The sequence below is a fragment of the Helicoverpa zea genome, chromosome 19, assembly GCF_022581195.2.
Source record: "Helicoverpa zea isolate HzStark_Cry1AcR chromosome 19, ilHelZeax1.1, whole genome shotgun sequence".
Taxonomy (NCBI): Eukaryota; Metazoa; Arthropoda; class Insecta; order Lepidoptera; family Noctuidae; genus Helicoverpa; species Helicoverpa zea.
Window position 1 is genome coordinate 435,224 of NC_061470.1, and position 24,745 is coordinate 459,968.

Sequence of the window (24,745 nt, forward strand, 5' to 3'; positions counted from 1 at the left end):
CAAAATGTTTATTGCACCTATTGATAAATAGAGTTTAAATTAAATTCAACATACAGTACGCGATTATTATGCATTAACAGTGACGGCACAATTTTGTCCGAAATCGCCCCTATGGGCATATCAGGGTTAAGACCTTTCGATTATTTTTAGGCTCAAAGACCTCTAAAAAATATGAAAATAAGAGCAGATTTCTGTAGATAGCCTTACGATAAAAAAAAACCCGTTAACAAAGGATACGGGTTTAATTATTCGTGGGTAATATTATTGCGATTTGTAACAAAGTGCTCTCGGCTACCCTGCGCGTACGCGCGTGAATTACTGCATTTTATTATTACAAGCGATAAAAGTTTTATTTTAACTAATTCAAAAAATGCTCATGCTCATTAAATCATAGTGATAGTGTGATACAATTTAAAAGGACTGATCTAGAAGGATCTAGAAGAATAGACGATGCTGGGAGAAGTGGTGGTGAGGTTCCTTGCTGTGGTGGTCGCCGGCTCCATGGCAGCAGCAGGAGTTACCAGTGAGATACCAATAATATTATTAATAAAAATAAAACGGCAGTTTATTAACCTAACCTGTTGTACAATAAACAATTTGTTAATGTAGTTAAATATTACTTGAATTTTCAAATGAAATGTGAAACATTTACCGTCTTACCACAAAAACTTTTAAACGTCAGTTTATGCCTTGTCTAAAAAAATGTCAAATTATGACGTTGACATATGGTTCATTTTGGAGCCACATTTTTTTTAGACCAGTGTAAAACAGTGGTTAAAGTTTTTGTAGTAAGGCCATTAGTGTTTATTGTAAACTAGCTTCTGCCCGCGGTTTCACCCGCTTCCCTGATGGTGAAAAAAACTTCTCCTGGGTCTAAGCTTGAGTTCTGTGTACCTAACTAACACGACTCTCTTTTGTATATAAATGTAGATTGTACCTATTCTATGAGAGATTGACATGTATGTTGGTGCACAGCCGAGGAGTACGCGCAGTTCCCGCGGCTGTTCCACCTGGACGAGTTTGAGTCGTGCCTGGCGCGGCGCGGGGGGCTGTACTGCCTCGGCACCTTCAGCGTCAAGCCGGTCTCCGAGCCTCACCCCACCTACCTGCTCATGACGGTAACATCTTCCCACACAGTCAAAAAATTTAATAGGAGTGCTCATGGTATTGCTATTGACGACCTCTATGGCGCAATGGTCACCAAGCCGGTGTGCCGAATCTGAGGTCCCGGGTTCGATTCCCGGTTCGGTCGACATTTGTGTGATGAGCATGCTTGTTGGTCGTGGTCTGGGTGTTACAATATGTATTTATAAATATGTATATGTGTAGCTATATGTAGTTTATCAGTTGTGTTAGCACCCATAACACAAGTTAATTAATAACTTACCATGGAGCTAACCGACCGTGTGTGAAAAGGTGTCCCGACATTATGTCCCGACATTATAGTCTTTATTTTAACTGATGATAATATGTTATATGTTAACAAAGAATATCAATGAAAACTTTGCAATGTTCTCCAATAATCCCGCGGTATTCATCTTACTGAATAACGTTTACTTTACCTTAGCCATTTTTTGTAACTCTGCGTTACGATTTTTTCCTCCGTAACGGTCACCTTGCCAAAAAAACCCTACCCAACCCGTATTGTTGGCAAAATCATAAAGCGTTACAATGAAGAGACCTTAAATATGACATTGCAGCAGCAATGCAGGTAATGTTGAAATGAAACAACGATGATGGTGTAAAGTAGAAGAGTATATAGTATCTTAAATGTATTTTTTTTTTTTTTGGTATGGCATCTCGCAGTTCAGCCTAGGAGGCCGTGTACTGCTTAACCGGACTTTTCCCTGTGGATGCCTAGAATTTAAGGCCTCCAGCCAGGGGCGTAAACAACTTATCAACTAATCGACTGCGCTAAGGGTACCCCCTGTGGGGTCGGACCTCGGCTTAGGGCGTCGCTGGGGAGGCAGCAAAGGGACAGGCTGGATCATATGATCATTATTATTAAATGGGGAATTTAAAGCTACTGGCTTAGCTCGCGGGCTGGCTCGATGAGCAAGGGTCGGGAGGACAGAGAACAGGACGTCGCGGCGGACCTCGGCGGCGAGGTTTGTACGAACGCGGTTTGTGTTTGTGTAGGGTGCTAGTGAGTTTACTACTCTCTTGGAGGACAGTTATCTCATCGTCAGGTTCTAGAAGGGCATGCCTAGGGCGGCGAATCCTACTGATGCGGGAGGGAGTGTAATTACTGACTGACACGATAAGTGAGTTATCGTGTTTCTCAGCGCGTTCGAAGTACCGTATGGTGGCACGCTTCATATACTGGCGGATGGTGGGGATTTTTAAGTCGAGATGAAGAATCTCATTTCGAACATAATAGGGAGCTCCTGTGATTTTCCGTAAAGCACGGTTTTGAAGGGCCTGCATTCTGTGAAGGCGGCGATGGCTTGCCTGTGCGAACACAGGGCAAGCATACATCATGACGGGGCGTATGCACGATACGTAGAGGCGTAACTTGCATTTAAGAGATAATTTGCTCTTTGAATTGAGCAAGAAGTGCAATCTGCCGTACACAAAGGCTGCTCTAGAGCGCACCTTACGTATGTGCTCGGCGAATGCTAGAGGCGCTGGTCTAAGATTACACCTAGATATTTGGCATGCTCCTTCCAAGGAATCAGTCTACCAAACATGGTGACTGACGGGGGCGCGGGAGGAAGCCTACGGCGAGGGCTCGAAAAGAGTATGGCCTGGCTTTTGTCGGGGTGGAGTTCGATTCTCCATAGCCTAGTCCAGACACCTAGGGTGTTGCCTGGGCTGCGGCCTGAGCAGTAGATTGCCGTGTCGTCGGCGAATAGGGCTAATTGAACATGCTTGTTCTTAGGAATATCGCTAGTGTATAGCGTGAAGAGGATGGGGGAGAGTACCGAGCCTTGTGGGACGCCAGCTTTTATAGGGTGGGCCGAAGAAAGAGTGCCGTCTATGCGATAGCGAAAGGTGCGATTCGACAAAAAGTCTCGTAAGATGACGACGAGACGGTCTGGGACACCGAGTTGGTAAAGCTTGTAAATCAAGCCTTTGTGCCAGACTTTGTCGAATGCCTTTGCTATATCGAAGAGAATCGTACCGGTGAGTTGGCCACGTTGGAATCCGTGACTCACACCTTCCACGATGCGGTGGACTTGTTGGACACAAGAGTGATGGGTTCGAAAACCAAACTGTTCTAATGGAATAAGACTCTTTGCTTCGACGTAATCTTTGAGACGCTTATAGATAAGTATCTCGTAGATCTTGCCGAACACATTGAGTAAACTGATAGGGCGATAGCTGGACGGGTCTGATTTTGGTTTACCGGGTTTGGGAATACCGATTACGGTTGCCTCTTTCCATGCCTGTGGGAACAGGTTATGGGTCATGGCGCAATTGAAGATCGCGGTCATGAGCATTACGAGGGAAGCGGGTAGGATTTTGAACACTTTATTGGTTATTCTATCTGGGCCCGGAGCTTTACGGGGTTTGAGACGTTTGATGATCTCTGCCACTTCGTCTGGAGTGACGGCAGGCAAGGGATCGTCGGGGTCTTCTTGCGGTGGTAGGGAGGATCTGCGCTCGACCTCGGCTTCGACCTTTAGTAGGTGAACCGGGTCGACCGGTTGGGTACTAGGCGAGCATTGAGCCTCGAGGCTGTCGGCCAGACATTCCGCTTTTTCATCGGCCTCGAAGGCGATGGAATTGTCGGGGCGTTTGATCGGCGGGGTGGAAGCTACTTCATCGGATTTGAGTTTCCTTTGAAGCTGCCAGAAGGCTTGATGAGTCGGCTCGAGTTCGCTCAGCGTCTTGTCCCAGCGCGTTTGACGCATCTCAGCAAGGCGTTCCTTTACAGCACGCTGTAAGTTACGCATGTGAGACTTGTTAGCGTCGCAGGGAAAAGTACTGTAGGCACGGACAGCCGCGTTCTTCTCGGTCACCAGAGCACGCACGTCATCCGGGAGCTTGAAGCGATGAAAGCTCGTCGCTTCAACTCTACGTGAACACTTGTCCACGGTGGATTGTACGTGCTCGGTGAACGAGCCGATCGCGCCCGTCATGTCAGCGACTGAGTTGATTTCATCGGGAATTGATTCTAACTGGGCGGAGGAGGATTTCAAGCTTTCGCTTAGCATTCTCCAGTCCGTGACAATCTGGGTGGGAGGAGGGCGATCCGGGTCGAGTGGGCCTGAGCGCGAGGCTAGTTCCACAAGAACCGGTCTGTGGTCGGAGGTGAGCTCGTGTAGTACCTCGATCGAATGTAAACGTAAGTTTACGTTCTTGAGGAGCGCTACATCGAGAACGTCGGGAAGGTGGTCGACTATATTAGGAAAGTGAGTGGGATGCATCGGAGCGATGACATCGAAGTTGAGGGATTCACACTGATTGAATAGCAACCTGCCTCTTGGAGAAGTAGTGTTGCTATTCCAGGCGGGATGTTTGGCGTTTAGATCGCCTGCTATTATTACAGAGTCGCTCAGGCCTAGTAAGGCTCTGAGATCGTTCGTGAAAAGGATCGGGTCGTAGGACTGAAAGGATGAGGACGTGGGAGGGCAGTAGGCCGATACGAGAGTGATCGACTGGTGATGGGACATGGCTAGTCGACAGATCGAGGCTTCAATGCAGCTTAAGTCGGGGGGAGTGATCTCTACACAATGTAGCGATCTTTTATAATAGATAAGCGTGCCGCCTTTGTGGCGTGTGATCCTGTCATTTCTAATTAACTTATAGTTAGCTATATTAGGTCCGCGTACACGCGGCTTTAGGAAGGTCTCTTGTACGAGAAGAATGTCTATCTTATGGGATTGTAGGAAGGCGGAGATCTCGTCGCGTTGGCCGAGAATACCGTTGGCATTATAATAGCCAAGCCTAAGGGAATGGGGTTTAATTTTGGATGTATTATCCATTTCTATTTCCTAAAGTGAGGCAGGTTTTGAACTGCCTGGGCGACGTCTGAATACTCCTGCATAATGGAGTAGAGTTTGATAAGGTCGCCATTGCTGGCGACTATCTCCCTCGAAAGTTGTTGAGCTCTGTCGCTCGTGAATACACTGAACGTGCTCAGTATAACGTTCATAGAACTGAGCGCTGATACTGGGCTAGAAGAGGGCACGATCACTTGCGCTTGCGCGGGCTTGGCGGCTATAGGAGCCGCGGAGGGCGCGGAGGGCGCGGAGGGAAGGACGGGAGGGACGCGAGGTAAGCTCGCGGGCGCCGCGGTGGGATTATTCACCGGGGCGGGAGTTGGCTGGGGCTGAGTTGGCCTCGGGGTTGGAAAGGCTCTCTGATGGTTGAGAGGGTTCCATGGGGAGGGCCGTTGTGGGCTGAGACGCTCGGGAAGTTGAGCGGTAGGTAGCCTCGCTGATGGGCTTTCCCTTAGCTGGCGGGCGTTTGCACGCTTGGCTAGCTTGGAGACGTTTTTGGGGCCTTTGGGCAGCCGCGGTAGTTGGCGGGATGGCCTGAGGCGCCGCAGAGTACACAGCTCGGAGGCTCGGTGCACAGAGTGCGGTCCTTGGGTCGTGGGCAGTCGGAGGTGCCGTGTTGGCCTAGGCATTTCACGCACCTAGGCTGGGCGAAACAGTTGCGCTGTGAGTGACCCCACAGTTGGCAACGGTGGCATTGGGATACAATGCCAGATCTATTTGGCTTCTCGATTGAGATGCCGGTTAAATTACACACCGATTTGATGTTAAAAATCGGGTGGATTTTAGAAGGACACGGCTCGCATACTACGAGCACCATGTCGAAGGCGTGGCCGCTGCGGGCGCGGTGCATCCTATGGACTTGCGTCGCAGGGATGTTTTGTGACTTAAGGTCACTTAAAATGTCATCCGAAGGGATTTCCTTCGGAATACGGGTAATGACGACCCGGAGAGGTTTTTCCTCAGGGAGGGAGTATGTATGGAACGAAATGTTCCTCGCTCTTAGCGCTTTAGTTATCTCCCTATAGTCGTCTGACGTAGGGAGGACGATTTTTATACCGTTTCCGGTATTGGAGGCCGATCTGTAGTTGATCTTACGATCAACACACAGCTTGGACACTTCGGTCCATTTCGCCTTGTCCTGTAAGTATACAGGCGGCGGAGATTTGCTTTTAGGTGCGCTTTTGGGCTTAGCGGCACCTTGGGAGGAAGCGACCTGTGAGGTCGAGGGTGACGGGGCGGGGGATGCTGTAGACACAGCGGGCGGGCTAGGGAGAGGGGATGCGGCAAGGGCGATGGTCTTGCGCGCCTTGTCATTATTTTTATTCTTTTTCCTCTTACCTCCCTGTACGACGGTGAAGTCGTCTTCGGAGGAAGAGGAGTCAGAGGGCTCGGAGGATCTTAAATGTAAATACAAAACGAGCTTAAGTGTAAAATCACAGGGGCCGAAGAAGTGCTAACGCTCAGGCGAGAACGTCGCGCGATTGTCCAATAAGAACGCTCTGATAAGACTCTGTGAGTACCTAAAAGAAACGAGACAGATGCGCGCGCGAGCGAGATAGCACACGTAAATATAACGCGTTCGGCGCGAGCGGTCTTCATTCTCATGTTGTGGGTGGTGTAGCCAAGCGTACCTCACAACATTGTGAACGCTTTTATGAAACTGAAGATATCTATTACTGAAGATATATATTGATAAGTACGTAAATAAATAATTAATGGACACGCGTCGATGACGTTATCACGGTAGCACCAGCTATCGCTGAAAGCTGTCTCGTTTCGGGTCGCAGCATTATGCTGAGCGATTGTCGTATTGCGCGTTTTAAGACGCATACATTCCCCCTAAATTTTTTTTCTATTATGTCAATGCGTATTGCGTATATGCGTCTTTACACGTGAAAATTGACTTTCTTTCTTTCTTTGACATATCTATACGGTGTAACACAGGAGTACTCTATTGACCGGCACAACTTCAACCGCACATTACTGCACCGCGGCTACTGCGTGAGCTCTCGCTGCCCCAACATCACCAGCGGCAGTCCCTCGCGTCGCTTCCAGCGCTGCATGTCGGAACAACTGCAGCGCCTCTGCCTGAAAGCCGAGCTGATCGAGCTCAGCTACTGCCGGTCGCACACCAAGCATGAAGCGCTGAGAAGCACCGGCAGCGCTGTAGAGACGCCGCACCGAGTATTCTTGTATGCGGTGGCAGTTATTGTGCTCCTCAATGTAGTGGGGACTGTGTATGATGTGAACACGAAGAGCATTAAAAGTAAGTTGCTTCTTACAATAGCAATAAAGTAGTATATAATACTCTAAACGCCAAGTAAATTAATGACGTGTATATAGGTGGGTACGTCCATATGTAACGAGATGAGATCGAAGTGCAAACATGAGAACTATTGCAGAGCTTCGAGTGCTGACGGCGTGGTCGCTGGCGTCCAACTGGCAGCACCTGAAGACGCCGTACCCTGCCGGTGACCCCAGGCTGGACACGCTGCTCACTCTCGAGGCTTTCAGGTACATCACCCTTGGAAGATTATGCCTTCTGCATGCATTATTACCGTTCATTTACTATAGTCAGATTGGCGATTTCTAACTACCCAGTAGATAAGGTGGAAAAGTTTTCCTCTCATGTTTTTCATTTCCTTGTCGGCAGTTATTATGATACTCTTAGTATTGCTAACTTTGAAAGTCACATTGGTGATCAGCTGGTATATGAAAGGCAAATATTACAGAGTGGTAATGGTGGCGCTGGTGGTGTTCGTGCACGCGGGCTGTCTGCACCACATACTCTATATACAGAACCCGCAACATATTGAAGAGGTCAGTGCTATGTAGCTTGTCTATTTTCTCAACGACTCGAAATACTTTGCTGTGGTTAATAATTTGATGCTCCTTTGTGCAGTTGGCGCGATGGCCAGCGATGATGCTGCTGCAGAACGGCACAGCCAGCGTGCAGATACTGCTGATGCTGTCCAGCTTCTTCCTGGCAGACTCGCTGCTGCAGGCGCCGCAGCCACCCAGCTTTACGCTGCTGCCCAAACTGATGCTCAAGAGAATCTTCAGGTACAAAGTCAACAGGTTTTAGATTAAGGTTGACGATACTGACTTATCTTGTTCAATAGACACACGAAAACTGTAGGTAATAATAGTTTTGCTGACGCCAATAACAGAAAGTATTTAAATATCATTTTTTATAATACGAGGAAGTCATAAAAGTCATTCATATTTTTTATAAAAGTTTGTATTGAATTCCAGGATAGCGCCGTTATACATACTGGTGATGGGTTTCTCGGCGACGTGGTGGCCGCTGACGCGCGACGGCCCCATGTGGCCCATGCTGGTGGGCCGCGAGAGCAACATCTGTCGCCGCAAGTTCTGGCCCAACGTGCTCTTCCTGCAGAACTTCATCGAGCCTGAGCTCATGTGCCAGTGGCAGACCTGGTCAGTACTACGATCATCTTAGGTGTTCGACTGAGTGAGAATGTTAATGTATATTGTACGAATTGCGTTCACTTATTGTTGTATGTCAGTACTGAAGACCAGAAAAAAAATGTAATTGAAAGATAAAGACAATTTATTTGTGATACCAAGTTTTGCAGTACTTAGGTATTTTATTGCTTTGTTCTGCTCCCCAGGTTCCTGGCAGTGGACATGCAGCTGCACCTGGTGGGGTGCGTGGTGATGCTGTGGCTGCCCCGCCGGCGTGGGCGCGCGCTGTGGCTGCTGGGTGCCGGCTTCCTGGGCGCTGTGCTGCTCAACGCCTACCGAGGCTACGTCAACGACTGGAAGTCCTTCATGTTCGTCTCCATGCCCAAGTACGTTCATAACAACTGGTTCATCTATGGGTACAATTGTTCTTTCAAAATATTGTGTACATTGTAGGTATCTATAATAATAATAATAATCTTTAGAAAACACCACACACAAACTTTACTACGACCGCGCTATTCTCACAGACAGGACAATACACTACAACAGACCAGACATAACACTTCAGGACAAAATCAACAAAATCACTTACCTCATAGACATAGCAGTACCCAACACACATAATTTGCAAAAAACAATAGGCGAGAAAATAAGTAAATATGCAGACCTTAAAGACGAAGTCACCAGAATCTGGCGACAAGACAAAGTGTATGTAATACCTATAGTCCTCTCCACCACGGGTGTCATACCGAATCACCTTCACCATAGCCTCAAATTACTTGATCTCAAAGACTCCACCTACATTCTTCTTCAAAAAGCTGCAATTCTTAACACCTGTCGTATCGTCAGAAAGTTCATGCAGTTGGATGAACAAAGCATAACATCTACTACACACACACAATAAAAACACACTACATGCTACATTTACTTGGCGCCCGCCCGTAAATGTAGTCAAAACTAGCCAAAAGGCTAAGAAACAGAAATGTTTACCCCCAATAATAATCTTCCACGCTGATTTCGGCAACGGCGACCACTTCGACCCTAATGGCGTGCGTGTGCTCTCATGTGGCTGGAGTATCCAATTTTGTGCGTGAAAGTCCGCGCACACTGCGGACATGTCAGGGTACCAGCCACAAAGTTGTAGTTGATAGCTACAGGTGGTCGAGCTTTCAACTCATCTCGTTTGGCATCCAACTCAGAAAGCCGGCGTGCTTCAAAGTCAAAAACTTTGGCTTTAACGCGGCTTCTCCAGTCTCTGCGGTTGGATGCCAGATTCTCCCACTGAGACTGTTCAATGGAACAGCTTTTCATGTGGCGCTTCAGCACATCCTTGTATCGCAGCAGCTGTCCGCCACGTTTCCGCTTGCCCTCCTGCAACTCGGAGTAGAGGATGCGCTTGGCCACTCTAGTATCCGGCATGCGCAGTACATGCCCGCACCAACGAAGCTGTCTCCTCATGAGGTATGCTTCAATGCCACCTACATTGGCTTTCCTCAACACTTCTGTGTTACGCACACGATCAAACCAACGGATATTTAATATTTTGCGCAGACATTTGAGGTGGAAGCGGTCTAGTTGCTTGATGTGGCGTCGGTACGGTGTCCATGTTTCCGCTGAGTAGAGTATACAAGGCAACACAACTGCCATATACACAGAGACCTTTGTGGATATCTTTAGATCATGGGAGCTGAAGACCTTCTTGTCGAATTTGCCGAAAGCAGCGGCTGCAGCACCAATTCTGCTATTGATTTCGGCGTCAAGATGTTATAATGCTCCCCAAATATCGAAATTTATCGACCTGCTTCAGCACATCTTCACCAAGCATAATGGTCAGTTCTTGACGTCCGTGATTGTCTAAAGACATCACTTCTGTCTTTTTGATGCTGATTTTTAGACCAAATGTACAGCACTGCTTGTGAAGGTTCGTGACTAGCTGTTGCAGGACTTCAGGGGATTCAGCCACGAAACAGAGGTCATCTGCATACATAATGTCCTGTATATGTGCATAGGACACCTTTGTGGTCGCCTTGAGTCTATTCAGATTAAAAAGTTTGCCGTCAGTCCGATAACGAATACGAACTCCTTCAGGAGAAGAAGTCAATACTTCCCGGACTACAACTGCGAAATATAACGCAAACAATGTGGGAGTCAGGACACAACCTTGCTTCACTCCACAGGTGACGGAGAAGAAGCTCGATTGGTCATCTTCAACCGCTACACAACATTGCATGTCATCGTGCAGGAGTCGCAGGAGTCTTATGAACTTCTCTGTACACCCCAACTTTCTCAGTACCTTCCAGAGGGCCTCGCGAGGGACGCAGTCAAAGGCTTTTTCCAGATCAATAAAGCAGAGATACAAGTGCTGTCCCTGCTCTCTACTTTTTTCCTGGAGTTGACGGACTGCGAATATTGCCTCACAAGTTCCTCTGTCTGGTCTGAAACCAAATTGGGTTTCCGGCAGAATCTTTTCAGAGAGGTTCCTGAGGCGGTTCAGAAGTACTCTGGCGAAGGCTTTTCCAGAGACAGAGAGCAGTGAAATACCGCGGTAAGAACCACATTCCGACCGGTCGCCTTTGTTCTTAAAGAGAGCCCTGACGCGTGATAACTTAAAAGTTTCAGGAACTTGTTCTTTCTCCCACATAAGCACAAACATTTCCCAGACGCGCGAATGCAGTTCCTCGCCGCCGTACTTCAGAAGTTCACCTGGTATAAGGTCTAGGCCAACCGCACGCTAATTTTGCTGTTGTTTGAAGGCACAAAGCACCTCATGTCACCTCAGACAAGGCATCATCCAATTCTTCTGCTATTTGAAGTTGAGGCAAACTGTCTATGTAGTGTAGATCAGCTGTTCGATCTACATTAAGTAGCTTATTGAAGTGTTCTGCCCAACGATCTAACACTTCATTTTTGCTTTTCAGTAGACTTTTACCATCCAGCGACTTCAGTGGTACCTTTATGAAGTTGGTGGTACCCAGGAGATTGCGAATTTCGCTATAGAAATCACCGAACTGATTACTATCAGCAAGCCACTGGATGTATAGAGCCTTGTCTTGCCACCATTTATCTTTAGTGTGTCTCGTGAGTTTACGCAACTCACGGTCACTCTCTCTTATAAGTGCGCTGTTATTACTGCGCTTGAGAAGTTCTCGGTGTTTGGCAATAGCTTTAGAAAGAACTTCGTCGTTCTCATCAAACCAGTCTTGCTTGCGTTTATTTTTTAGACCTATGGTGTTAATGGCTACGTCAAGAATGGACGACGATAAAGCGTTCCAGTCTGCATCAATATCACCGGTATTTTGATGAGAGTGTATATCACATGCCAGCGTTTCAGCGTATTTGATTCGGGGTCCCGGATGTTTGAGTTTCTCAATGTTTATGTTCTGAGGCTTTTTCCTGCTAGCCCTGAATGGTCGCCGAAGGCAAAGACGCAGTTTGGTGACAATTAGTCTATGGTCCGTCCAGCAATGAGCACCGCGCATAACACGAGTGACTAGGACCAGAGAGATGTCTCGCTGCCTCGTGATGGCATAGTCAGTGAGGTGCCAGTGCTTAGATCGTGGATGCATCCACGTAGTTTTGTGCTTAGCAGCAAGGCGAAACATGGTGTTTGTGATTGCAAGTTGGAATTGAGCACATAAACTAAGCAGCAACTGGCCATTAGAGTTCATGTTGCCTACCCCATGTCTACCCAAAACTTTAGGCCACGCTTCATAATCTCGACCAACTCTAGCATTGAAGTCCCCTAACAAGAGAATCTTTTCTCTGTTCGGTATTTTATGGAGACATTGTGTAAGTTCTTCATAAAATTTATCCTTGATGTCGTCAGAACTACCTAGCGTCGGTGCATAGACACTGATAACATTAAGGAAATTGTCACCGTCTAAGTGAAGGCGCAATGTGGTTATACGGTCCGAAATGTGGATTGGACATTCTTGAAGTGTCTTCACAAGATTATTCTTGATCACAAAACCAACTCCCGACCTTCTTGGTTCTGTTGCAGCAGTGCCCTTCCAGTAGAAAGTGTAGCCACCGCCATGCTCGACTAGCTCGCCCTCATCGGCAAGGTGGGTTTCGCTTACAGCAGCTATATCAATGTTGTAGCGGCGGAGTTCTCGAGCAACTATGGCCGTTTTTCGTTCTGGTCAGGCGTTTGTCTCGCGGTCGAGAAGGGTGCGAACATTCCATGCACCAAAAGTCAGTAAAAGTGTTTTAAGTTTATTACTATTGCGTCGACCACGAATAAAAAGATGCGGAAGCAGCCGTGGTTACTGCTATCCAAAAAGTGTTTGGGGTGAGCATTTTTTTAGGGCACCTTTTCTAGCCCCCTCCCAGGCTGAGCAAGGAAAGCAGTGCTCCCCTAAAAAGGGCTGCTTTGTCGCTCTGGGTGCTGCCGGATTCCCTCTGTCCCCCCAGCTCAAAGAGAAAACGACCACGGCATGTACTCACACCCCCAGAGCCGCTAGTGTGCAGGTCTCAGACAAAGCTCAGGTTGCATCAGCCCGAACCTCTCTACCTCAACCTATCGCCACTAGTCTTCGCCAAATCGGGGTCCATTATACGGAAGCAGTCAGATGCGCAGGATATATTATAGTGCTCAAAAATACGCGCAAACGCAAGAGCACTCTCTCGTCTAACATCCCTTTATCCGATGGAACGGTGAACCGCTACGATCGGAGAGATGTTAGATGCAGCAGTTTGACATACGATAACACGATCCCTATCGCTGCCTCTAGCCCTTCCTGCAATGCCTCGGTGTCTTGCCACCAGTGGTGGTCTGCTATTTAGCCAAGACACAATTTCGGGGGATTTCCGATCAGGCTTGGGAGATGTTGTTACCAAGCGCCGGCGCCGACGGTAGCCGCCGCGCTACTGACGGCGCTCGCCGCCGTGCTCGACACTGTGCACGACACTGTGGCGCCCTCCAGCGGACACGCCAGGTACTGTGGAGAGCCTGCTCTCGCACACGTCCGGCGCCGGCGGTGACCGCCGCGCTACTAATATTATTAAGCTGAAGAGTTTGTTTTTTTTGTTTGTTTGTTTGAACGCGCTAATCTCGGTCCGATTTGAAAAATTCTTTCAGTATTAGATAGCCCATTTATCGAGGAAGGCTATACACTACTTTTTATCCGGGTTCGTGCCGAGGTTCCCACGGGATGCGGGTGAAACCGCTGGCACGAGCTAGTATAGTATATAGTGTTGATTCCTCGCTCGAATGGTTTAGTAACAGAGTTTTCTGCTGTCGCCAAGTTGTTCAAATTTTCTAATCGAGGAGTCTTTAAAGTGAGAACGGAATATTACAAGAATCTTCATAACTGTATACCTTTATTCGACAGCAATGCAACTCAACATCATTTCTTAAAATCTGCAACAACAAAACCTACGTATAATAATTCTTTTATCCCCAGTAACATCCACAACAAGTTCGAGACGACTCCGTCGTTCAGCCAGTACTACACGCACCCGTGCGGGAGCCTGCCCGCCGCGCTGCTGGGGCTGTTCATGGCACATCTGCTGCACCATCTCAGGGACATAGGCTTTAAGCCACAGGACCATAAGGTACGCAATTCTTTTGTAACTGATTACTGTTGGTAACTATGTAGATATCAAATAAATGCATCATCTGAGTCTACCTATCATGATAGTTGATACTGATACTGGGCGAAGGTAAGGAGGGAAGGTTTAAGTCCAGTTCATATTTACACGATCAAATAACAGATATGGCATTGAGTAAATCGCTACTTAATACTTATTTATTACAAAGTTGGTAGAAGGATGCTGGCACACGTAGGATCCATCATGAATCTCCAATATCAAGAGACGTAGAACTTTTTTAGAGTTTAAGAGACAGTCATTGTGGTTAGTCGAGCAATGCAGTCTCTTCTTCTTTTTCTTCTTGCCCTGTTCCCAATTTTATTTGGGGTGAGCGCAATATGTATTCGGCTTCCACTCTTCCTTGTTACTATTCTCAAGGAATATCCTAATCTGTCCTGGCAGCGGCTGATAATGGCGTGCCAGCTGGTGCTGGCGCTGATGCCGTGCTGGACGGCGAGCGGGTGGCTGGTGCGCGGCGGCGGCTCGCGGCTCTGGCACGCGCTGCTGCTCGCGCTGGAGCGCCCGGGACTGCTGCTGCTGGCGGCGCTGTTGCTCTTCGGCATCTGCAACGGCAGCACCGCGCCGCCACTGCGACACGCTGATGGTACGTCATATAGTTTGCTGCGGGATCGTTCGAAGGACCGCGGCCCTGGTACATAAAAAGTCTTCGAAGGAACATGATGGGTTTAAGTCAGTAAGAGTCTGACACTCCCTCACCGGTCACTCACCCGAGTTGCCTCTAGAAAAAAAGGGCCACCAGGTATTGTCGAGCACTTGAGATGCGCACGAGATGCATTTGGTCTTATGTAATATGACTGTGATGTGGTATATGTATGTTCTATCAACGTCTTCAACTACGACTTATTATTTCTGCTAGAATAGGTACTTAGGAACTGGATAAACGTTGATGTTGCTATAGTTCGGCCATTCAGAGAATGCGTTCCTGACACGTCGCGATTGAACTGACGACGTAACTACATTCATTGATTATTGATATAATAATGTTGTTTTAATGCTCCTCAATTGTTAAAACGGTAAACAACCAGCAAAAATATTTTTATCGTAACTGCAACGCCATTGCAAAGTTACGTCGTCAGTTCAATCGCGACGTGTCAGGAACGCATTCTCTGAATGGCCGAACTATAGTTGTTTCATTGATGTTTTTTTGTTTTCCAGAAAAATCTGCAGCTATTACCAAAAATAAAGGTGAGTCTGAATTTACCAAAAAAAATACTATTTTGCAATATTAATCCGTTGTAAACTATAGGCTAACATGTACATATAACTTATTCATTGAATGATAAAGGCATTAAGATATCGCTAGCGAACAGATCAATTCAAATGGAAAGTTCTTATTCTAAAAAACAAAGATAATAAGAAGCAACTAAAGGAATGCCCATTAATAAATCAAAGTCCATGAATGTGCCTCTCAGGCTACCTGCGGCACGTGTTCAGTTGGAGCGGCTGGTTCGCGCTGGGGCGGCTGTCGCTGCCGGTGCTGCTGCTGCACTGGTGCATCAACTGCATGCTCACAGGATCCTCACTCACGCCAATCACCACCTCCACGCTACATACGGTATGACTCATCTCTAGGACAGAAGCAATCATTTTATAGCTACTCGTTATGGCATGTTCAGGTTTTATGTCAAATCTTAAAGTGGTGAAGTGTGCAGTTCGATTACTACATGAACGATTATCTCATTAGTCAAACAGTTAAATTCATTTATGTTTATATGCAAGAACTAAGCAATAACAACTTAACTATAGAGTTCTGGATGATAGTCACACTGAGGTACATTTTACCCAACATAATAACAGGAAGATTTTCTTTATTTTTGGTTTTTATTTTGGTCAAAAATTAAGCATTGCCATACAAATGCCAGCCTCTTGGGTACACTCCCGATGGGCAGCGATAAGGAGATTTTTGATGCTATTCTGTAATTATTATTTTTATGTATTTCATATCAATAGATGGTAGGTGTAATATAGTTTGTATAATAACAATAATTTCAGTTATGAAAATATGTTTATGCTTAAGAAAATAAAGTTTCCAATGCTGGTATTGCAGGTGGCAGACACCACAGCGACGATGTTCCTGTCGTACCTGCTGGCGGTGCCGCTCACGCTGACGGTGGAGCTACCCTTCCAGAAGCTATACTCCGTCCTCATCACATGAGGGTTGTTCACTCTAGTTCTAAGTGATAAATTGATGTGCAATAAACTTCGTTTAAGGAAAGCTGTGTTTTTTAATATCCCATGATGATAGTAGCACAGAAAATGATGTCTTAAGTTTAAGAAGTTATGTAATTCCTCATATTACCACGCTTGTATCCAATACGAGCAGATATAGACCTTGACACTAGACACAATACATGCACCAACAGAAGCTATGACAATAATTACCATAAGTAATTAATGCTATAAATGGACACAAAATGAATATACCTATAGTATGGCCATAACCGCTGTGCACTCCCTGAGGTATGCGCGCGGAGAGACGGAGGGGTGACGGAGGGTGACGCGCTCTATCTAGAGATGGGTAACTAGCCGAAAATTCAATAACTTAACCAGCCGGCTATTTGTAGTGGAATAGCCAGCTACTTCATTGATTTCAGCTACTTGGTTATTGAACAAAAATGGCTTACGACTAGCGTTACCTGGCGACGCATTAGCTAGCTAAGCAGGACTTGAATTGAATAACGCTCAACTAACTGTCCTTGGCATCCGAGTTCGATCCTAACAGCCGCAACAAGTTCGGATGATATGATAATAATATATTAATGCCATAATTTAGTTCATCATTATTTTTATTTTATATTATAATCTTTTGAAAATAAAAAAAATAAGACCAACGAGGGGACCGTTCTCTAAACCTATTTTGTGACTATTGTGAGAAAGAGACGTGTGATACGAATATGAAGTAAGCACTCGCTAAGTCTACCACAATTAACGAACCTCTAAATAATACTATCTCAGCCACTCGTTATCTTCTAAGTAAACCACTCTAAATACAACTCAGTATAATGGTTATTTTTTTGCATCTTTTTTTGCATGCATTCTAACAGTAAACTTCTAAAATATTATAACCTAAATGTCATCATAAAATATATTTATTTAGCTTCTAATTTTTTAACTCAGTACGTTTAAAATATAAGCATGCAACATGCAGCAAGCATGGCTTCTGTCACGGCTCCGGTGCTGCGGGGCTCCTGCGGTCCCATGCGAGCTTATCGTCGCAGATGGTTTTCACGCTCATCACCGCAGCTTCGGCTTGCTAGCCGGCACCCTCGCCCCTCCGCGCCTAGGCGGTTTTGAATTGCACTCTAGGGGTAGGGCAGACAAGACTATGTGGAGTCGGTTTTGCAGCGATTCGTTTTCATCACTAACTTCAATTTTTAATACAATGTTTTTTAATTGAAGGTTATAAACGGCAATATGCTAAAAACGAGGCCGAGTTAGTAAATTAGATGACAATGTGTAAATAAGATGGACAAGTCACAATAGTTGATGACCCTTACCTGAAGCTTTCTATAGAATATTTAGTTGGCGTTGTAAAAAAGACGAATTAGTTTATTAGAGGCTATGTCCATTTCCCCGTTGCTTAGTTATAAAATTAGAAGTTTAGTCATGTGTCCAATAAAAATTTTTGTGGCTAGACTTATAATTTCCCTTATTTTTTTAGTAGCCGCTGTTTGGCTATTTATTGGAATAGCTACCCATCATCACTAGCTCTGTCAGCCCGCCGTCAACGATCGTGGTGGCAGGTAGTGTCAATGGTATCGGACCGTCAATGTCAGATGCACATGAGTTAAAAATTCAAAGATGGGTCGTGCGTTATCTCGTGATGTAAAAACCATAATTTTTAAAGTGGCTGAATATTTTAAGAAAAGAAAAGCAGACAGAGAAAGCTTTGAATTCAAAAGTGATGCAAATATTGCCAAAATTGTTGCAGAGGCTACGGGGTACTCTAAAAGAACCGTGCATAATGTAATTTCTGCGGGTCATTTATCTATAGAAAATTCAAGCCGTTTAAAGTTTCAATCGCCGAAAAAAACAAAAATTATAAAGAAAAAACACGTTGTGGATGATTTTGACCCTGGAGTTATAAGAAGAAAAATTCATCAGTTTTACGAGGTCGAAAAAAAAATACCAAGTGTCCGTAAGTTGCTATCAAGTTTGAGGCAGGATGGCATCTTGAATTGTGGACGAGAATATTTAAGAATGCTTTTACACAAAATGGGCTATCGTTACAAAAAATGCAAATCAAAGAGACTGCTCCTTATTGAGCAGCCTAACATTACAGTGTGGCGGAAAAAATACCTTACACAAATCAGAAATTACAGGACGCAAAACCGCAACATATATTTTCTTGATGAAACATACATCAATGCCAGTCACCATGCCAGTAAATGTTGGCAATCATCTTCAGAATCCGGAATTCATGCTGATATTGGGAAAGGACGGCGATTGGTAATTCTCCACGCTGGGAGTCGAAATGGCTTGGTGGATGATGCATTGACTATATTCAAATCAGATGCTAAAACTGGCGACTATCATGGAGATATGAACGGGCCTACTTTTTATAAGTGGGTAGATGAAAAGTTAAAAGATAAGTTGCTGCCAAATTCTGTTGTTGTAATGGACAACGCGTCTTACCATAGCGTTCAGGTTGAGAAGAAGCCAACTATATCAAGCCTCAAAAAAGAAATGCAAGACTGGTTGCTACGCCATAATGTAGAATTTTCAGGAACCATGACAAAGGCTCAACTGCTACTTCTTATCACAAGTACACAAAAAGAACCCGTGTATAGAATCGACGAACTCCTGAAAGCCCGTGGACACACTGTTCTGCGTTTACCACCATACCATCCAGATTTAAATCCAATTGAGTTGGTCTGGGCTGATGTCAAAAATAACATAGCCCAAAACTATATGAATTCTTCTCTAGACGAAAAGATGATTGTATTGGATAAATTGTTTTCGGAATTCACGGCAGAAAAATGGCAGAAATGCGATGATCATGTCCAGAAAAATGAAAATGATTACTGGAATCGTGATTTTAGGTTCGATAATATTATCGATTCATTCATAATAAATTTGCAAGATTCTGATTCAAGTTCCAATGGCGATACGGACGATGAAGATGATGACGAAATCGAAGATGAAGTTGAAACAGAATCTATGTCGGAATAACTTTACTTTTTATACTTTCTACATATATCTATTTGTTTGTAATTATAGTAAATTTTCGAGAAAACAAATCCTGATTTGAATTTTAGCTTTAGTTCTCATTCATCAACTGCCTAGGTATTTTAGTACAATATCGAGCATAATGTAGATTCCGACCACCGCTCCGCCAAAAGTCTTGCCTTAGAAATGTAAACTGATATCGTCAGATTTGTCTGACGTGTATTGATCTCATGTGAACTTATGCTCTTTTTTCCTCGGCTCCCACCTCGCCTTGCATACCTCAGGGAGTGCACAGCGGTTATGGCCATACTATAGTCGTGGCAATATTTGCACAATATTGCAGTAAACACACAGAGCGGTATATAGAGGGCAGTGACTGCTTAGCAAGTTAGTAGCACTAGCGACATCATGAGGACTCTCGCACTGATCATCCTTGTAAGTGACAACATATAGTATATTTATTTATTTATATATGTTACCGTAAGATTACAAACATCGTTAGATTACAATCTATCTCGAGAGATTGTAAACTGTCGAATTATTGTAAACCGTAACACCTGATTGCAATTTAACGCATTATTTTTCGCTATATTATAATCTATCGATGAGAAATTGTCAAATTGTCAACTGTCCGAAAGCTCTCCCTGATTGGTCAGTCTTTTTGTAAGATCGAGAGCGATGTAGAGCGGTCAAATTGTCAACTGGCGTAGAACGGAATGCATCTTGCGCGCTGATTGGTAGAACGTCAAAAAAGACAATGTTCTTTGCAACTCCCGGTGTCACAGCTCTTTGACGTGCAAAAATAAGTGACGGTTTAATTTTTTATAAAATCAAAAATTGTACTTAATTTTTAAGACTCAAATTACACACAATTAAAAATTGTATTAAAAATTGAAGTTAGTGACGAAAACGAATCGCTGCAAAACCGACTCCACGTAGTCTTGTCTGCCCTACCCCTAGAGTGCAATTCAAAACCGCGTAGGCGCGGAGGGGCGAGGCGGCCTGCGAGCTGAGGCGCAGCTGCGGTGGTGAGCGTGAAAACCATCTGCGACGATAAGCTCGCATGGGACCGCCGGAGCCCCGCAGCGCCGGAGCCGTGACAGAAGTTATGCTTGCTGCATGTTGCATGCTTACTTCCATGCTGGGTCAATTAATATGGGATGTGTTATATTTTAAACAAAAAACTCAGTAGGTACGAGTTAAAAAATTAGAAGGTAAATAAATATTTTTATGATGTCATTTAATAGTATTTAAGAAGTTTACTGTTAGAATGCATGCTACAAATTTAGATGCAAAAACATAACCATCATGCTGAGTTGTATTTAGAGTGGAAGATAACTCGTGGCTAAGATAGTATTATTTAGATGCTCGACGCTTTATTAATTGTGGCTGACTTAGTAATTTAGAAGGCGACATACATTTTTGGGGGCGAATAATGATATTAAAAAGAAGCCTGTTTAATTAGCACCCCTTTTATTTTATTTTTAAATATTAGTTTGTATTTGAAGACAAAATACCTAACTGTATTTTTATAAGAGTTATTTTTATATAAATTTAATACTTGAAGAATTTTTGAAGAGCATTTATTTTATTTAACTGACACCTCTATTTCATTCCTAACTCTACGGGAACTCCATGGGAACAGAACGGCTGGTCGTGATTGGTCGATCTTACAAAAAGACTGACCAATCAGAGAGAGCTTTCGGACAGTTGACAATTTGCCAATTTCTCATCGATAGATTATAATATAGCGAAAAATAATGCGTTAAATTGCAATCAGATGTTACGGTTCACAATAATTCGACAGTTTACAATCTCTCGAGATAGATTGTAATCTAACGATATTTGTAATCTTACGGTAACATATATATTACATATGTATTTAGGTTAATGTTAGTAATTATTTTTAGTTATAGCTTCTTTCTTTTTTACACACTATCTGCATCTCTTCTTATTCTAACTCTCCCATAACGGGCCTGCTGGAAGAAATTTCTCTTGAAATAAGCTGTGCCTATGTACTATGTGTTCTATCTTTCTTCTTTTCTGTATTCTGTGTGTGTATCTGTGTACATGAACTATTAAATAAATAAATAAACATATTATGTTCAAGGTCTAGTATTAATTACTGTTTTGCAATTGTCATGCCAGTTATGTCCGACATTTACCGGCTAAACTGTGTGATGACGAGAACTATTGCTCCACTAGTTGGATCGATAGATTACAGTTTAAATGAGATTTCACTCGCGGCTTAGTCCTCTACCCGCGAGAATTACGTTTCGCTACCGGATTAGACGTACCAAGACCTGTCTCCGTCTTCATGGACCATGAAGAGAGTAGAGGTGGTGTACCCTGAATCAGGGTACACCTCTCCTCACCACAAGGTCTCTTAATCCAACAGTTTTTAAACAAAACCAATATAAATATTGTATGCATGTCATTGACCATTCCAGCTACTGGCGTGTTTGTCGCAGTCGACGGAGGTGCAGCAACTGCGAATCTTGGAGAAGTGCAGCCTCAGCGGAGAGAAATACAAACAACTGGATGATTATCTATCTGACATCATAGCACCACTACTAGGAAGAGTTTTTCTTGGACCATACTACACTCACTTTATAGTGGAAAATTGAAAGCTTGTTTATAGTAATAACAGTAAACGTAAACCTGTGACAATAATAAAGTCTATGTATATTAATGCACCTGATCTTTTGAAAAACTAATAAACAATTTTATTTATAAAGTAGCATATTTATTGCAATAAAATTGAAAACAAAAAACAATACAAACAGATGTTAGGTTGGGTACAATAAAATATCTGTAGCAAAGTGAATGCATTGTGCTAATATTTGCACAGCTCCACAATATTGCAGTAAACAGTCTGGCTGGTATATAGACTGCAGTAACTGCTCAGCAACTCAGTAACACCAGCGACATCATGAGAACTCTTTGCCTTATCATCCTTGTAAGTGACAACGTATTATGATCACGATAGTTCTCACAAACAAACCAGTAGACATTATTGTTTGTCAATGTTGCCTATTCGGTCCGACATTTGAACCATGTTCGTGATGAGATAAACTAGCGCTCGTCTATTAAGATGGTCTTGGAGATGGTTTTTTAGGTGGTACTTTTGGTGATCGTACTAAGGTTGTCAATTTATGCGGGCTTTGTGGGCTTTCATGTACCCAGTGGAAATAAGGCACTCGTTGACAGAGGCTTATGTCTAAAGTGTACTTATGAGAATAAGAAGAATAAGAACCTTTATTTGCAGAGACACGGTACCTATATGTGAAAAGGGCTGACGATACTTTAATGTTAATGTTGTTCCAGGTAGTGGCGTGTGTATGGCAGTGTGCGCGCGCGCAGGGCAGCATAGACAAGTGCGGCCTCACACAGGAGATGTACAAGAATCTCAAGAGCTATGTATTAAGGAACTTTCCACTTTTAATTGCTACAGACATATTGGATAAAATATTTGCTATTTAAATCAAAGGTTGAATGCAATCTTGTTCGCACTATGTATTTCCATAATAATTACCTATCTGTGCTGTAATAAATGTATGAACTGTAATAAAGTATTCATTTGAGACAAAAATGTTTTTTTTTACTTAACTACATAAATGTTACTTCTTATGATGTGTGTGTACATAAAATGAAAATAAATATAAATCTACATGTATCCCATATTTTTGACTGGTCACCTAACTAATGAGAGTAAAAGCAAGGTTAAGGAAACTTTGTACAAGAGAAAGTCGGGAGCGAAATAAACAAAGCTGCATCCACTAGACACCCTAAATATAGTAAGTTTAATAAAGAGTCACAAATTGAAGAGATGAAATGGCAAACTCTCATCGACACCATATGTAAAAAGTTGAACCAATATATGAATTATTCAAATTAGCTAGAGTAGTGGATCCATCTGTGGTACTAACAGCATACCGTGCGTTGGGGCATCTATTCTTACAAAAATGGTGTCGTATTTTATGCCACAAATGCAAATTATATATTTAAAACACAAAAAAAAAATGTGTTCGTGCTATATATAGCAAATATACCAGACTCATATAAGCATTATTTAAAGAATTAAAAAATGATGACATTTCCTTATTTATGAGGTAGCCATTTTTGTAATTTTATCATGTCCACTGGAATATACAAAAATCACCTGTAAACATTATGAAAACGATTTTCAGAAAAAAGTGCGAGAATTTTTGATAGATAGCTAAGGCTTGTTATTCAATGCCAGAATATTTACACGAAAGTTTTAGTTAGAATTATTGTGTAATTATTATTTATTACAGGTTTAGTCAGACTTATTACTTCGAGTTATTAATGTGACTTTGCATATAGCTAATGATCGATGCTTCTACATCGATTTCGCCTACTTATTGCATAATGTAATTTATGTACGCTTTACGAGCTGGGAATCTAACAGCTTTGTACCATAAAATAAAAAGCTTTGACTTTGACACCTACTTCTTAACGGATGCACCCAAAAGGAATTGCTTCAGATAAACACCTAAGTGAAAAGTTTTTACTGTATGCATGCCTACAGTAAAAACTTTCAAAAGTTGTTTTCGATTTCTCTGGGTTTCTTCTACCTTTCTGAAAATTCAGTTATAAAGCAACGGCGGCTGTTCTCATATAAGGAGATCAGTCAGCTGCGCAGGACATAATATTAGGCATAGTGCAAAAGTGCACTCTCTATTCCATCACTCTCATAGCGCGATAGGCCGGCAATCAAACACGACCGGAGAACGATCAGGCTGAGGACCGACATTCACGTGCTCTCCGATGCACGATAATGTTCAATTTAGCCCTCCCGTAAACTGCATGCTAAACAGTTGAGTCGAGGGTTGGCAATTCTTTAAAGGAAATTTTGATTTCAATCAAAGTTTTCAGTCGGTTTAATTCCTGATAAATGCCTGGTCTTTGTTATGTGCGTACTACCATTCATCTTCATACTGATTTGAGCCCAAACCAACTATCAGCCGATATAAAATTAGCTGAGTACTCTTAAAGTTTGGAATCAGAGGCCGAAGAAAACTTGTCTGCTAACTATCCGAGATAGAAGAACTAACTATTCAATTACCCACTCTACTCACTGGGATTGGATCCTTCAGAAGAATTCTATAGGTAGGTATTCTATTATTAAAACTATGTAAGTTTCTAAATAGTTCAGGAACATTCTTTGTAGAAAAATTGTTATAATATTCTAAGCGTAATTCACGTCGTCTTTACTTCCGGACGAGCGCTGTAATTCTTGAGGGAACAATTTGCTACGGTTTTAGATTGGCTCCGTACAAATAAATAAATAGGTACACAATAGAAAATATGTCCGTATAGTGTATTTAATTATATGACAATGTCATCCATATGGATTAAATAAAAATTTTTGTTTTACAATAACAAGTATTTTTGTATTGATCTACATTTCTTTGTATCTAATGAAAAACACGTGGAGTATTGTATGGCAATATTGTTCATTTAAACAATTAAAAAGTGCAGTAAACAAGTATGTGCTAGTATATAAGGTGCACTTGTGTGGTGCATCACTGCATACTCAGCAGTTCAGTAGCTTGCAGCAC

General features: G+C 43.5%; 2 protein-coding genes and 1 long non-coding RNA gene across 3 annotated transcripts; all 3 read left to right on the forward strand.

Moving 5' to 3' along the window:
• Nucleotides 1-284: 284 nt before the first annotated feature.
• Nucleotides 285-16,146, forward strand: LOC124639431 (nose resistant to fluoxetine protein 6-like). Its single transcript, XM_047176788.1, has 13 exons — nucleotides 285-523; nucleotides 976-1,118; nucleotides 6,894-7,215; nucleotides 7,352-7,463; nucleotides 7,682-7,769; nucleotides 7,852-8,012; nucleotides 8,205-8,390; nucleotides 8,585-8,764; nucleotides 13,784-13,934; nucleotides 14,373-14,574; nucleotides 15,147-15,176; nucleotides 15,404-15,546; nucleotides 16,039-16,146. The coding sequence occupies exons 1-13, from the start codon at nucleotides 451-453 to the stop codon at nucleotides 16,144-16,146; spliced, it is 1,899 nt and encodes a 632-aa protein (XP_047032744.1). The 5' UTR covers nucleotides 285-450.
• Nucleotides 16,147-18,533: 2,387 nt separating this feature from the next.
• On the forward strand, nucleotides 18,534-19,163 carry LOC124639606. Its single transcript, XM_047177048.1, has one exon. The coding sequence runs from the start codon at nucleotides 18,534-18,536 to the stop codon at nucleotides 19,161-19,163; it is 630 nt and encodes a 209-aa protein (XP_047033004.1).
• Nucleotides 19,164-19,482: 319 nt separating this feature from the next.
• LOC124639433 lies at nucleotides 19,483-22,752 on the forward strand. Its single transcript, XR_006985467.1, has 3 exons — nucleotides 19,483-19,595; nucleotides 21,611-22,119; nucleotides 22,488-22,752. It is a non-coding gene; the product is annotated as an uncharacterized LOC124639433 (long non-coding RNA).
• Nucleotides 22,753-24,745: the final 1,993 nt, after the last annotated feature.

Bases quoted from the DNA above. Each gene is read 5' to 3' on its own strand.
- LOC124639606 (XM_047177048.1), top strand. From the start codon at position 18,534: ATGAACGGGCCTACTTTTTATAAGTGGGTAGATGAAAAGTTAAAAGAT.
- LOC124639431 (XM_047176788.1), top strand. From the start codon at position 451: ATGCTGGGAGAAGTGGTGGTGAGGTTCCTTGCTGTGGTGGTCGCCGGC. The intron at 14,575-15,146 runs GTACGTCATATA...TTTGTTTTCCAG, and splicing joins GCCACTGCGACACGCTGATG to AAAAATCTGCAGCTATTACC. The intron at 15,547-16,038 runs GTATGACTCATC...CTGGTATTGCAG, and splicing joins CCACCTCCACGCTACATACG to GTGGCAGACACCACAGCGAC.